The 15,009-nt window shown below is 43.3% G+C and overlaps 1 protein-coding gene across 3 annotated transcripts; it reads right to left on the reverse strand.

The window, feature by feature from the left end:
- Positions 1 to 46: 46 nt before the first annotated feature.
- Positions 47 to 10,208, reverse strand: LOC104044574 (WD repeat and coiled-coil-containing protein). Of its 3 annotated transcripts, none has more exons than XM_064448140.1 (5): positions 10,090 to 10,182; positions 8,306 to 8,519; positions 5,825 to 7,706; positions 3,027 to 3,144; positions 47 to 651 (listed from the first exon to the last, which is right to left on the reverse strand). In XM_064448140.1, the coding sequence occupies exons 3-5, from the start codon at positions 7,685 to 7,687 to the stop codon at positions 380 to 382; spliced, it is 2,253 nt and encodes a 750-aa protein (XP_064304210.1). In that variant the 5' UTR covers positions 7,688 to 7,706; positions 8,306 to 8,519; positions 10,090 to 10,182; the 3' UTR covers positions 47 to 379. The 3 variants fall into 3 exon arrangements, 2 of the variants coding, with proteins under 2 accessions (XP_064304210.1, XP_064304208.1); XR_010372378.1 differs by lacking the exon at positions 8,306 to 8,519 and adding an exon at positions 3,623 to 3,710 and having other exon boundaries at positions 513 to 651; positions 10,090 to 10,208; XM_064448138.1 differs by lacking the exon at positions 8,306 to 8,519 and having other exon boundaries at positions 10,090 to 10,208.
- Positions 10,209 to 15,009: the final 4,801 nt, after the last annotated feature.

Genomic DNA, 15,009 nt, shown 5'->3' on the forward strand with positions numbered 1-15,009 from the left:
TAATATTTCAGGCTTTGACAGAAGTGAGGAAATGGGGGACAACGCAGCGTTTTCAAGGATTTCTTTATTATGCAAGTTTACTATCATCTAAAAACACCAACATATTAAAGACCAAGATGGAAACTTCAGCTTGTAAGCTTGTAAGAATGCGTGCTTTCAACCACTGATACGAAGACCTGGTCTATACTGCAAGAGTCATATTTAAAAAACACTGCTCACTATAAAAATGTTAATGTTTCCAAGGATCAAATAAATAATTTACAGTGATATGCAACAAAAAAAAAATGAAAATTATGAAAATCCAATAGAGATTTGAGACAGACTGGTAAATTTAAAAGTCTCCCATCGCAAGACAGGCGATACAAAATCAGTCAAAAAATCACATTTTACTGCTGGGCTGTTCCGAAGGACTGCTGCTGTCTGAGGGCTTGGAGGAGCAGTCTCTGAGGACTTCCAAAGAGCTCGTGATATCCAGACTTTCCGAAGAAGTGGGTCTACACCCTTCTGTAGAACTGATGATGTCCAAAGTCTTGGAAGAACGGGAGCTGTAGCCTTTCATACTGGCGTCTCTTATAACTATCTCCTGCATGGTTGTAAATGTTAACGGAACAAAGCCCTCACTGTCCGCTGTGAGAACAATCCAAGATGAACCTGTGAAGACAGGTAAATGCCCGTTTATAAGTTTTCCTGTAATTGGGTATGTTTAAGATATAAAACGTTTATTCTAGAATACACAGTTTGTCTAGCAAAAAAAAAAAAATGGGCAGATACAGGTTGTATAATCTCAAAATAAAAAAATAAAGGACAGTTAACAACTATGTGAAATAACTTTCTGACCAATTTTGCCACTAGGAGATAAGAATATAATAAATGGACACTTCAAATAAGGGGAAGGAATGAATTTCTGAACAGAATTCACAAGCGTCCAGACTTGTCTTCATTAGGTATTCATAAGCTGCTTCCCAGCGCTGAAGCTGTGCAGATACTGTAAAAAGCAGAAGTTTATTAAATGACAAATTAATATAATAGAAACAATTTAGAAACTGCTTCTATTATGTAATTTCAATATAATTATTTCCAATACATACAAGGAAGAAATTCTGTACAAACTCCATGCCTCTGCTCCATTTGCTGCTTGACTTCACATCTTCACGCACATTATTTTTGCAGGCTGAAATTGTTTACCAAATCCAAAACACTGGTTTATTCATATAAATCAGAAAATTTTCATAGAATGGTTTAGGTTGGAAGGTACCTTTAGAGGCCATCCAGTCCAACCCCCCTGCAGTGAGCAGGGACATCTTCAAATCAATCAGGTTGCTCAGAGCCCCGGCCAGCCTGACCTTGAAAGTTTCCAGGGATGGGGCATCGACCACCTCTCTGGGCAACCTGGGCCAGGGTTTCACCACCCTCACAATAAACAATTTCTTCCTTATATCTAGTCTGAATCTACCCTCCTTTAGTTTAAAACCATCACCCCTTGTCCTGTCACTATATCATACTTGTATCCATCGAGCTGATGAAGAAATAAGATAGAGCTAGCTCGTGGGGCGTGAGGGAATTCAGAGAAATATTCCCAGCTGTTCGTAAATTTATGTTACGTAACTTCATGTCACAAGTAAGGTCATCAGAAGATTGTAGCTTAAAAGCATGCAATCCTTTAATCTTTTGGCTTAATATCTCATTTGGACCAAACTTTACAATCAGTTCAATTCCGGGATTTGAAAGTACCATTCCCACTTTGCCCATTTATCTAGTAGTATTTGGAAAATACGTAAAAAAACCCTACTGTAACACGGTTTGCTTTTAAAATTTATCTAGTAAGACCAGCCATATGTATAATGGTAACTTGCCTGGGCAACCAGTTCTGTTACGTTTATGGTTTTATGCTAAAAAATGATTAGTCAAAACTAACACAGGTAATGGGGACATTTCTTGCCAGAAAGAGAAGTTGTTCAAGTCTTATAGCTCAAAATAAAATTACAGTTTGAAAAATTAAGAGATCAATATCCATAAGTCTGTCTACCGTTATCACTGGGTGTATCACATTTCTGGGTAATTGCCACAACATTACTAAAATAATCACTCTGTTTCGATGCAGGTAGCTGATCCTGCAATAGGAAAACTACTAAACTAATGTCAGATAGTGGTAAGAACCTTTTCAAGACTCAACTGCTAGGGAATTATCCCACTATGGTTTTATCTCGGTACTGGGTTACTAAACATATTCCAACAACCACTTAAAGAAAAGTAAAACCTGCACAATGGTAAGACCAGCAGCCTTAAGGCTTTGGGATGGTTGCTCAGTATCTGCAAGTAGGCAGAGAGCAGACACAGTAGCTGAGTAGCTGGAATACAGAACAGAGAATGTGTGTAGTGGTGAGAGATCATATCCACAAAGTATGTTTTCTACCTTGCCAAAAGTAAGACACTTAGAATTGACACGCCCACAGGCACGCAGGGTGTGCGTGGGATGAACAGGTAACAGCAGACAAGACCACAGCAATAAGAAAGGTAGTTTTCTTCACAGCAAAAACTGAAGTGAAAGGCACTGCTAAAAGCTATAGAGCTACTTTGGTGTTTATAGAAAACTACAGGATTTCTTAGAGGAGACCAGATGCTGGAACTACCAATTAAACTATAGTCAACCAATTAAAATACAGTCAACTCTATTGACTCCAGTCAACTCTAACCTCCTCCTTACTCAGATGTCTCTATTTAGAATAGCTGAAAACATAAATAAAATACTGGGTGACAGTAACTTTCCTGTATAACTAGCTACTTGACAAGGGGCTATCAATGCATTAAAGTTGGCTTTTTTTTTTTTCAAAATGTAAAGATTCTTCTCAGTAAAAACCTAGAGAAGAATCCTTATGTTATAAAACAAATGCACAAGCTTTTATTAACAATCTTCCATTATTTATCCCTTGGGTTTTTTTCCAGATGGGATTACGCATATTGCTACTGCTCACTGAGAACGGCGCATGTGTTTAAAGCGTTTGTGTTATTGAATAACTGCAACATACCGTGTTGCATTTCTACAAGAGAGAGTTTGAAAATCTGCTGGACTGTATTCAGATGGAGTTTACCACCACAAAGAATAACAGCTCGTCTTTCGTCTGAATCACTTCTGGAGAGCTGCTTCTGTAAATTCAAGAAAGAATCATTAGATACAGTGTCACATCTTTACACAGAGGTGTCAAAATGGCATTAATCAAAACAGGATCACAGACATGCCTTCAACTACATCATTTACAGAAAGTCAAATGCTACATACTTTCATTCAGACCCATTTGCAAGATTTGTATTTTAAAGTCTCAGCTCTCTAAGAGAGGATCTGTGAGCGATAGCAGCATGTAACTGTGCTAATTCAGCACATGTCAGAATAACAGGTGAGGAAATGATACGCTGCTGCTGAAGAAACCATGAGCTTCACCCACAGCGCAATCCTGACCCTCATCCTGCCACCTGTGAGGGACATTTTCCTGGGGAGTCTGTCAAGCCGCAGGTTTTCCATCCCCACCCCTCCCTGATCCACAGCTTAAGAAGAGGCGAGAACTCCTGCCCACAGATGTCTGGACGAGGAACAGACTAACAAATCAGAAGGGCTTGTTTGTCTCACCTCTGACCATCACTGCCCCAAGCCTTAAAATCCATAAAGCGTCTTCAAAGACCATCCCCCACAGGGCAGAGCAAAGCATTTTTAAAATCTGCAAAAGATCAGTTGTTACGAAAACTACAAACTCTGTCTTTGCGTACGATAAAATTCACACAACCACGTCACCTCCCAGGGAAGCCTCGGTAATGTCTCTGGGTCATGACAACAAAAACACGACAAAGTAAATGCCGACTCCTTTTCCATGCTGTGGAGGACGTAAGGGGGGCGTATGGCAGAAGGGAGGTTGGAGATGCACACGTGCTCTTTGCTCCCCACACTGATGAACTGTGTCCTCTCAAAGACACTGCGTATTTGGGACGTTTTGGGTTTCCTCAGCATTTTGTAAAATACAGCTAATAACTTGGGCAGTAGACCAATGATCAGGGCTCAGCACGCGAGGTGAGGATCCCTGTTCACCTGTTAATGACTTCCGAAGCAAATATATTGTGACTAATGTTAAAACACAGCATTTTCTGCCAGAGTTTCCAATGCTGCTTGTAATTGAAAAGTCAACGCTTTTCTTGCCACTAATCATCAGTGATCAAAAGATGTAGGTAAAATTGTAGCATTGCTTTGATTTGTGAAGCACCCCCATGCAAGCACAGCTAATCCAGCTCTTGGAACACCAAGACAAGCTGAGATTAACTCAGTTTCAAACTATATGTAGAGAGATAGCTGAATATAAAAACATAATGAAAATTTGTGCTATCTCTAATTAAAGTAGGCTTCTAAACAAACACCTCAGATGAACGAGACACCAGACTTGCTGAGGGAAACTTTCACCTTTCAGAGTAATGCCCCATATATAGTTAAGAGAGCTAAAAAAAAATTAAGTTATTAAAATTATTAAATGCGTACAATGGAAAACAGCTAAGAGAGTGAGTGAGTACAACCTAGGACCTAAGGGTTCAATGCTACAAAAGTTAATAATAATTTTTTGCAATAATAAAGCTGAAAAGTAAGAGCTTATTGAAAGGTAAATGTCAGTTTAAATTACTTTGAATACTGACTAAGGTTTATTAATCTGAATTCTAGAAGAGACCTAAGTAGATTTGTGCCACATTTTGATAATCAGGTAACTTACACTTTCTAGCATGAGATTTGGAAGTGCCTTCTTTCAGCCAGGGCAAGCATCTTCCACATGAAATTTAATTTTAAATCAATTTTTAAGCTATGTTAATGGAATTATCTACTGTGTCCCTAAGGGTGTCTTTCCTTCTCAGATGGTGCTCTCAATACTAATTAGCAACATTTCACTTTCAGAGCCAAGGCGTTTTTCTGTTTCAGTCTCCGTTATTTTAGTTGCCCTCACAGGAGGAGGGGAGATTGATACCAATTCCCATACACGGAAATTTTCACTTGTCTGAAATTCTAAACAGAAAGCTTTGCAAGTTGCCTAGGAAAAACATTAACTTCCTAGACCTTCATGCAAGTCTCTCCTCCTGCAACTGAACGGCCAGGCGTGGGTTCCCTGGAGCCCCAGCCTCTGCACAGGAGGTGGTTTGCCTGCCTGGGCCAGAGCCACTGAGCTCAGCCCAGCACGAGGTGGGGACACGGAGCTGCGCGTTCCCAAAGGTCACATCACTTCAAAAACACTGAAAGCCTGCAGAGTAATGGGCCTTGTAACATTAGTCCCACCTACAGGAACAGGATGGAAATCTAATCCTATTGACCATCAAATGACAATAGTCTCTTTTTTTTTTTTCTAGAAATGCTCTGCTTTTACCACGGGCGCAGATGACTGTGCAAGAATGAAAGCACTACTACAGCATCCATGTGAAATGGCAACAATTTCAGGTATATTACTTTAAGTTTAGTTTAAAAAATCATCTGAAATATTTCCCTCCTCCTATCTTCCATCAGAGAAAAATACAAATACGTAGTTTTAAAAGAACTGTAAATAGGGACTGAGATGCAATTACATGAAGAGTAGGGAAGAAGGACAACGAAAACATGCCAGGCTTACTGAAAGCCTAAATAAGTCTCCTGTCTCATTTACCTGTGTGCAGCGAGACCATTCATATATACTGAATTTACATGCACTAAACATTCATAAGATGTAATCCTTCCTGTGCATAATCTGGCAAAGGTTCATGTTTAAATCTGTACAAAGAACACACATCCATAAACAGATTTTATCATTAAAGCTTCCAATATTAAAATTACCTGGCAGGTGATGTTAATAAAAGAGGGCTCCTGAGAAGATGGATACACTGGAAGATTTCTCTTCCCAGATTTTAGCAGCTCAGTTAACTCATGGAGATGATGCTGTAATTCTACGAAGTTACCAGACAGTTTTTCTATATTTTTCAAAAAGTAATTCGCCTCCTTTTCACTTAATAGGTTATTCTTGTGAGAATTTGGTATCTTGGAAGCTGCCTCTGCCTGCCTTTTCGGAGATGTTGGCTTGTTAGAAAACACCAGTGACGTGGCAGACAGTGCCGCAGTCCGATTAACTGGTTCGGCATCAAGAGACTCAACAGCTGGAGGAAAATGAATGGAGATCTTTTTATCTTTGAGGTCACTCGTGTTCAACGACAAGCTTTGTTCATAAACAGGACTTTTAATTTCTTCAATGAGTTTCCTTCTACTGGTGGGGGACTGAACAGCAGTACGATCTGGTATCAAGAGTCCACGGCTGAGGGGGCGAACATCTGCAGAGAGATCATGAGGTATGTTTGAAAGGTTCAAACTGGAGCTGCCATTAACTGATGCAGACATGGAAGGGCCCATTTCAAATATTAGTTCCTTAATCATCAATCGGATCATATATTTGTCTGATCTTGAAGAGGGAAGAAATGCAGGGTCAGTGAATTTTTGTCTTCCAACCAGTATCAGTAACAATTTATTGGTCAAGAAGCACAAACCCTTTGGTTTCTCATTTTTCTCGAGCTGAATTTGTTGAATATTGGGTAAATTGGATGAAGTCAGTGAATAGACTAAAATAATGTTACAAGTATTGGAGGCAACCGATACAGTTTGAGTTTTGGGGTCAAAAGCCATTATATCAGGAACCAGAATGCCTGGGATGCTAACTTTTTTGGTAGAGGTAACCTTTCTTTCAAAAGTCACCAAGATGAGATGGGAAGAATCTTGGCCGCTTCCCGTCAGGTAGTCCTTGGGCCTCAGATGAAGAAGAGGACTGGAATCAGCACCCTGCTTGCTAGAAAGTATGTGAGTTAGATCCACGGGAGATGTAACAACAGACAAGGGCTTCTCAGAGTCCAGTGACTTTCTCCCCCCATCCATGGAATACTCTTCCTCACCGCATAAGCTGGACTGTGAGGGGAAGGACTCTGTTTCAATGCTCGCTGGAACTTCAAATGCAACACCAGCATTTAAGCCGCAGATCTTGTCTAGAGGAAGCTCGGTGGCAACAGCCACTTGGAAATTCAGAGTAGCTTCCACAGCACAGATATAGCCTCCCACATCAAAGATTGGGCAAAAAGAACACGGATTCAGTGTTTTCTGAGCATCATCCCAAATATAAGAATGAAGGGCACTGCCTACTCCCACCACTAAGCGATTGCCTTCCTTTGTCCAACAAGCACAGTGGATGAGACCGCTGCCTTTAATATCTGCTTTAATTCTGGAGTTGTTGAGATGAACAGAGTGTAAGACAGAGGCATCCCGTGTAGTTAGCACAGCCAAGATCTCCTTCTTCGGATGCCACACACAGCCTTGAGGGAGCACCGGAAACGGCTCGCTGATGTCACAGATCTGAGAAACTAAGAGCTTATTTCTTTCCGTAACACTAAAACAGAGCTGCCAAATAGTGATATGCTTTTTGTGTTGGACAGCAAGCAGAGCTGGGGCATCGGGGGGACACGGGCCCCAGTAGAGTCCATGGACGTGTTCAAACTGACCGACAACACTCGAGTCACCAAATTTTGGTTCTCCATTATGAAGGTGTAAAGAAGTTAGTATCACCTGTTTCCCATCTGTCCAGGCAATACCATGCATGGGGTGAATTGCTTGGTATAAGGCATTAAGGCCAGTTCGCAGAAGCTTCGCCTTTCCTAGCTCCATGATTTTTAATGTGAGACATCTAAATAAATTAGAATGAAAAGAGAAAAAATTATTGTACAGGCTAGAGGACAATACCTGTACGATTATTTGGCTTATGACCCTGCTGATGCTGAACTCTTCCTTCCTGTGAAGTCAATATACACATAATGTTCATCTACACTTAATCCCCATCCCTAGAATTTTTTATGATGTTTCCTCAGTGAAATGCAATTTTAAGAGAAAGAAACTTTGCTGTTTACAAAGGCTTAGCCTACTGCGTTTTCATCACAAGAGCAGTCCTTTCATTCTAAACAACAGGTGGCTGCTTCTCAGAATATTTTCTAATGACCTCAGTATTAAAAATTTTCAAAATATCACCTCTCGCAGCTTCATGGACCATTCGTGATCAAATAAAGTAATCCCTAACAAGTATAACCAAGCATTAATGTATTATCTATAAATCTGATCCTGTATTAAGTGGGTGAGAACAAGGCATTCATATGGTTATTCCAGAAAGCTCTCTAAAAAAGCAAATGCAATTTTGAAGAAAGTTAGGATCAAAGCAGATTTTTCTCAGGAAACGAATGAGAAAAGAATTTAAAAGAACTTAAAACACAGGAGGGGGACAGACCCACCTACCTCAGGCGCGAGCCATACTGCCATAGCACACAAATGACTCAATCTTCAACATCCTCTAATGCACTGATTATTTTTGCCCTTTCCTAAGTGATTCAGCACCTTTTCGTCAGTCAAAGGTCGCAAACCACCTTGTAGCTCACTTCTGTTTGTCGGGTAGAAAGGGATGGAAGCAGTAGGCAGCTGACTATGCCTGCACACTGGTATTTCCACATACCTGAACATCCATAGGAAAATATAAATATATTTTTAATGCACTTTTTTTTTTTTTAAATCTGCAGTAATTCTGGGGACATTTTTATCATTTGGATATTACTCTAGGAGTACTTATTTTCATAGTGTCCTGCAAAGTAGAATTTACTGTTTTACAGGTAGGAAATAAAGCCACAGAATTCCACTATTTTTGAAAAATGGGTTATGTGATTTGCCCAATGGCTCGAGAGAAGCCTTTTCAGTTCATTCCACATAGCGTAACAGCTTGAACAGGGAGAATGGGAAACTGCCAGCAATCATTATTCTCCGTAACCTATAACCAGGTGTCAGGGGCATCCAGAAGCCATATGCAAGGCACCAAAACTTCAGAAGGGCTCAGGATTTTACACATATTTCTAGGTTTTGAGTTGTGAGCAATCCCCATTCTGTGCACAGAAGCCAATTCAAAGAAGTTGATGGTTAACTTAAGATTCTCCGTAGGGTTTGGTTCAGCTGCAAAGCCATGGCACAGAATGAATTGCAGCTTTAGTAGAAAACACGAAAAACAAGAAGTATTTGAGAAAGTCGGACTGGAAGGGTTTATCACAATGCACAGGGCCTGGCACTACTCAGTATTTTAATTAACTATTTGTGGATGACCCCAAACTTGGAGGAAGGGGATTGGAGGAGTGGATTTCAGAGACTAAAGTTAGAGAGAAAAAGTTATGTTATGATGATCCAGATAACATCTTCTCAAACTAGCAAGTGCAAAATAATACACTTAGTAAAGAAAAAAAACCCCAAAAACCATGGATACCTCTTCAGGAATAGTTCCTTGGGTAGCAGTATAGCAAAAAAGGATCTGAGTTACAGTGGATCACAAACTGAGTATTTCAGTAATGCGAGAAAATTGCCAAATAAGACAGCATCATTCTGGAATGTTTTTAAGCGGGTTGCCAAACACAAGGGGGATAATTACCCCACCTCCTCAGAGCTGGTAGTACCTCCACTGGAGTACTGCACCTAGCTCCGAGTTAAATGGTTCAAGGATGTTGGAAATGCTTAACAGAGCTCAGGGAAACAGGAAACACGAGAAGTGGGTTCACTCAATTTGGAGAAGATTGTGAGTGGAAACTTGCAAATACCCCCCAGCCGGCTGACAAGAGAACACTGGTGCACTCTTCTCCAGGTCTCCTCTGGGTAGCACAAGATAATAATCAGCTTAGTTTCAACAAAGGAGATTTATGTCAGCTATTAAGGAAAAATTCTAACTATAAATGATGGCTAAGCATTGAGGCGGGTTACCTTGGAAAGGGGGAGAAGGCACTCTGTGAATTTCATTACCTGGAAGAGCCAATTAAGTAAATGTCTGTCGGGGATTAGTTTAAGTACGCTGGACCCTGCCTGATGGTAATGGAGCACTTGAGATACTTCCCAATCAACTTCTCCACAAGACAACCTCCCTGGCTGTCCTCTGGGCTCCAGGTAACCCACCCCAATCTCCTTAAGCACCTGCCCCTTGCAGGAAAATCGAAACATCAGTTGTTCATTCTTGAGCACTCAGCATCACACGCATGCTGCTGGGCGATACTTACCAAAGGAAGGGAGACGATAACACACCTCATCCGATACGCCAAGGTACTAAGGCTACTGGGCCATCCGGACCGTTTCCTGCGACACAAGGGACGCTTCACGCTATCCCCAGCAGACCTGGAAAAGCACAAGCACAAGGTGCCCGTTGGCCATTGCCCGGCTGGTGCCCAGACCCCCGCCATACGGCCCACCGCTGCTGCCAGCGGCCTGGGCCGTGGGGCTCCGGGCGTCGAGGCTCCCGCCAGCCGCCTCCCCTCCGGCGGGCAGCCCGCTGCTCCGCGGCCGCCCCGGGCCTCGCCTCACGCCCTCGCACCCTCCCCAGCCCGGCAGATCCCCCGGGCAGGGGTCAGGTCGCTGCCACAGCCGCGGGGACCGGTCGGGATGCGGTCCCGACCCCAGCCCCTCCGGGCGGCCACGGCAGAAGGCAAGGGAGAGCGACCGAACCCGCCCGCCCGCACCAGCGACACGCCGCTCCCAGCGCGGGCCCGCCCGCACCGATATTCCCCACCTTCCCCAGCAGCCCGCCCGCTCCTTCTCGTCTCCGCCGCCACCATCGGCCTCACCCACCCGGCGGCTCAGCCCAGTTCCGGTGAGGCGGTCCCGGCAGCCGTGCGCCGGACCGCGGCGGGGGCGGCGGGGACGGCGGGGACGGCGGCGCGCACCGGCGCGCACCTCCCCGCCCCGCCCCGCCCCGCCGGGCCGAGGTCGGGGGGAGGGGGGGACTCTAGCCCGGCACTCTAGCCGGCCCCGCCTGAGCTCTATGACCCAGCAGGAGGCGCCTGCGGGGGGCGGGAGGCCGGGGCTGGGAGGGCGCCGGCGCGAGGCGCCGCCTCATGGCGCTCCGGGGGCCGCGGGGTGGCAGGGATGTGTCCCCTCCCTCGCCTCGGGGGGGCGGTCACGCGCCGTGTGACACAGAATCCTTACGGTTGGAAAAGACCTCTCGGATCAAGTCCAACCGCCAACCCAACACCCCCACGCCTCCCAAACCATGTCCCCAGGTGCCACATCACGTTTTTGGGATGGTGACTCCACCACCTCCCTGGGCAGCCTGTTCCAATCCCTGACAACCCTTTCAGTGAAGTAATATTTCCTAATATCCAACCTTAACCTCCCCGACACAGCTTGAGGCCATTTCCTCTCCTATCGCTAGTGACTTGGGAGAAGTGACCAACCCCCACCTCACTACTGCCCCTTTCAGGCAGTTGCAGAGAGCCGTAAGGTCTCCCCTCAGCCTCCTCTTCTCCAGGCTAAGCTCCCTCAGCTGCTCCCCATCAGACCTGTGCTCCAGACCCTGCCCCAGCCCCGCTGCCCTTCTCTGGACACGCTCCAGCACCTCAAGGCCCTTCTTGTCCTGAGGGGCCCAAACCTGAGCCCAGCACTCGAGGTGGGGCCTCCCCAGGGCCGAGCACAGGGGCCCCATCCCCGCCCGGCCCCTGCTGGCCACCCCAGTGCTGACACAAGCCCGGGGGCTGGTGACCTCCTTGGCCACCCGGGCACTGCTGGCTCATGCCCAGCCGGCTGTCAGCCCCCACCCCCAGGGCCTTCTCCGCTGGGCAGCTCTCCAGCCACTCTGCCCCAAGTATGTGGCATTGCATGGCTCCTGGGACCTGGCAAAGGGGACACTGGTCTGAACGTGGAGCCTGCAAGTTTCAGGAGTTATTTGGATCCTTCTTCACAAGATAAAGATGTAAAATGAGATATGTGCCTGTTTTGTGTTGTGTTTGGTTTTGGGTTGTTTTTTTTTTTTCATGTGAGGTCACATGTAAGTGAAGAAAGCATATAGATATAACTCAGAACTACTCCAATACAATTTTGTTTGGTCCTGATTTATTGCATCGGGCATAACTTCTTTACAAATCTCTGAGGCCTTTTTGAAGTTAATTTTATCACAAGACTGTGCCACTTTGTCACTACTTAGTACTGCAGAGCAGTCTGATCTTCGCACAGTTTTTGAAACCCATACTTTTAATGATAAGGATAGGATAAAATATACTGATAGAATGTTGAAACACTGGAAAAGGTGCCTTAAAGAGCTGCCAAAGGTGTGCAAAAAAAACACTTCAAGTGGTCACAAGGTCAAATAAGGACCTAGCTCAAACATACCACAAGAAGAACACTAGGTGGTGACTTGGCTATATTGCATGAGTGCCTCTACAGAGGAAAAAAAATCACAACTGCAGAGTTCTTTCACTTAGTGAAGGAAGGTTTTACAAGAGACGTGGATGAATTCAAATATGTAAGACACAGCTGTGAGTTTGATTGATCACTGGAACAAACTACCAACAGAGCAGATCCTCCATGTGCATCTTCACGTTAAAATTTGGTGACTTTCAGGGACATATGAGTTAAATGCAGATTTTGCCTCCGTCACAGACAAATTTCTGAGATCAATAAATGGATTTTAGATGTGATGCACTATAGGTGAGGGTATCTGTGTATCTGTGTGATACAAGTTAAAATTCCATGTACTGGATCTATCCAAAAAAGCTCAATGTAATTTGACTGTTTTATACCTGACAGGGGACCTGCAAGATGCTGAAAGATAGGGTGGTGTGTTTGAGAAGACTGCAAGGAGTAAGAATTGTTGTTTTCCGTGATTATACTGAAAAAGGTTTGGGGAAGAGAAATTCCTGCCATTCAGATTGAAAGAAGTTAGTTTCCATCTTCCTTTGGAAGCTTGTTCAGCAAAGGAGAAGTGGCCATGGGATAGAGACAGGGATGGCTAGAGGTAGAGAATAAGATTTGTTTGAACTGTTGTGTTTTTGAAATGAAAGAGTCTGCCAGCTTCTGGCACTTGATGCTGTGAGTTGCAGTAAGTAAGTAAATTAAAAAACAGAGTTGAGGTAATGAATAGATTTCCAAGGTTACATTTTCAGTTTAAGAAGATAAGCAGGGGACCCAAATGCCAGCTTTTCTGTGTTGCTCCACATATAGACACTCTCAGCTGTATGAGAATTTATCAGAAAATGAACAAACATGTTTAGGCTTCTCCTCTCTATTTTCCTTTTCCTCTGTCATTAACAGCAGACAGGGTGCAACTGTAGAGAGAATCAGCCCAGAACTGAAAAGGAAATCTGAAAAATTTCCTGTAGAACTCTACTCTTACGTTCACAATAGATGTTAATATGCTGTCAGGGTTAGGGCCTTAGTGTATTATGCCTCTCAGAGAGGTGAGCAGAGATGAGCCCTGCTTGAGAGCTGGCAATGACAATTGTTTCATTGGCTCTTGTTCTTTTAGCTGCGGGAAGTGCCCACTTAGCACAGTTGCAAGAACTGAACAGCACTAGGAATTTCTGCTGTCTCTTGCCTGTGCCTCTGTTGCACCTGGTGGGTTGGTAAAGGTTGTTTTCTAGTTTTCCAGTTCAACTCCCTTCTCTCCGCAGAACTGCATATGCTTGAACACTCAACACTGTAGCACGTCAGCTGTTGGCAGAGAAGGTACCTGGGGTGCTCGGTCCTGGGCATTGCGGAGGGTGAGATGGAGACTGTGCTTTTAATCTCGCTCTCCCTACAAATAACAAATAAGAGCAATGGAAAAACACACCTCCTAAGGCACTAATGATATGCTCTGTGATTTTTTTTAGATTGCTGGTGACACAGGTTGGAAGTGCTGCCAAGCCATCTATAAATAAGAAAACTTTTGGGGATGTGTTTCAGCAGAGAGGCTGGCGGTGTAGCGTTTTTACTCAGTGCCTGTGAACCTGAGCCACCAGGGGACTTTACTTAGACAGTAACAGTTTGCTGAGTATAATATTATTCCTCTAATCTCACAAAGAATCTTGTTCAATAGTAATGATTTCACATTTTTCTCTTTTCATATGAACTTAAATTGACCATCTGTATTCATATACAGAAATAATAATTAAAAAATTGTTTTATCAGGTGGAGAGACCACAATTTAAGAATGTTTCAGAAGTTATTTTCACCTTAAATGTTTATTTTTGTTTCCTATGCCTATAATTATACAAGTATTTTTAAAGACTTTTATTTTCATCCTGTAAATTCTTTTGTATGTATAAATGCTAATTGAGTTCTACAAATGAACTGAAATTTTCACCAAAACTTGTAGTTGTTTGCAAACCTGTAAAATATGGTCAGCTGTGTAACGTTTTGATTGAAATGGAATTGTCTGAGCCTACCAGAGCACCAGGATGGTGTGTAGGTACTTATTATTACACCTTGGTGTTTATTTTCATGCCCAACAGTGGGTATCTCATTTGCGTAACCACAGGCTGGGTATTTCATGATGTAGAACAGCATGAAAATTGCTGTTGGCTACTTGGCCAGCAGCCACTAGCCATGGCTAGTCACACAGCCATAATATGCATGGCCACAGCAGTTATTTTTCAGTAGCTGTAATGCAAATAAACATCTCTTGTTTTCTTTCTTTTTTTTTCAGACTTTTCAAGCTGCTTACTGCTGATATATATGACACGTCTGTTACTTCAGGGATTTAAATGATGCAGAACCCCTTAAGAGATGTAGATAAGGTAGAAAGTGGGGCAATGACATTATGCAAGGAAAAGTGTTTAAAAAGCTGAAATTATAGAAAGCGTTTCCTGTGGCCATGCTCATGTAAAGCACATATTTTGAAATATATGCTTACACTGAGTCAGGCTTACCCTTGAACACTGAACAGTCTCACAAATCCATTCTCAGTCCCTGCACTGGGAACAGATTTGCATTCTCATAACTTAATTTGTTGTTTCATTTGGGTGTCTGCTTTTCAAATTAGTTTGAAGCACAACATTAATAAGAATATCAGACAGTCTGAGAAGGAAGAGTTATGAATACCTGCAAGAGGGGAAAGAAGGTGGAATGGATGCAATGGGGAGACATGCTATGGAGTTATTATTTATGCCCTCTGTAAATTTTCTTCTTTGCTGTTATTGAATTTGTGCACATTCAAAGAACATAATGTT

The sequence above is a fragment of the Phalacrocorax carbo genome, chromosome 3 (assembly GCF_963921805.1).
Source record: "Phalacrocorax carbo chromosome 3, bPhaCar2.1, whole genome shotgun sequence".
In the NCBI taxonomy this organism is placed as follows: Eukaryota; Metazoa; Chordata; class Aves; order Suliformes; family Phalacrocoracidae; genus Phalacrocorax; species Phalacrocorax carbo.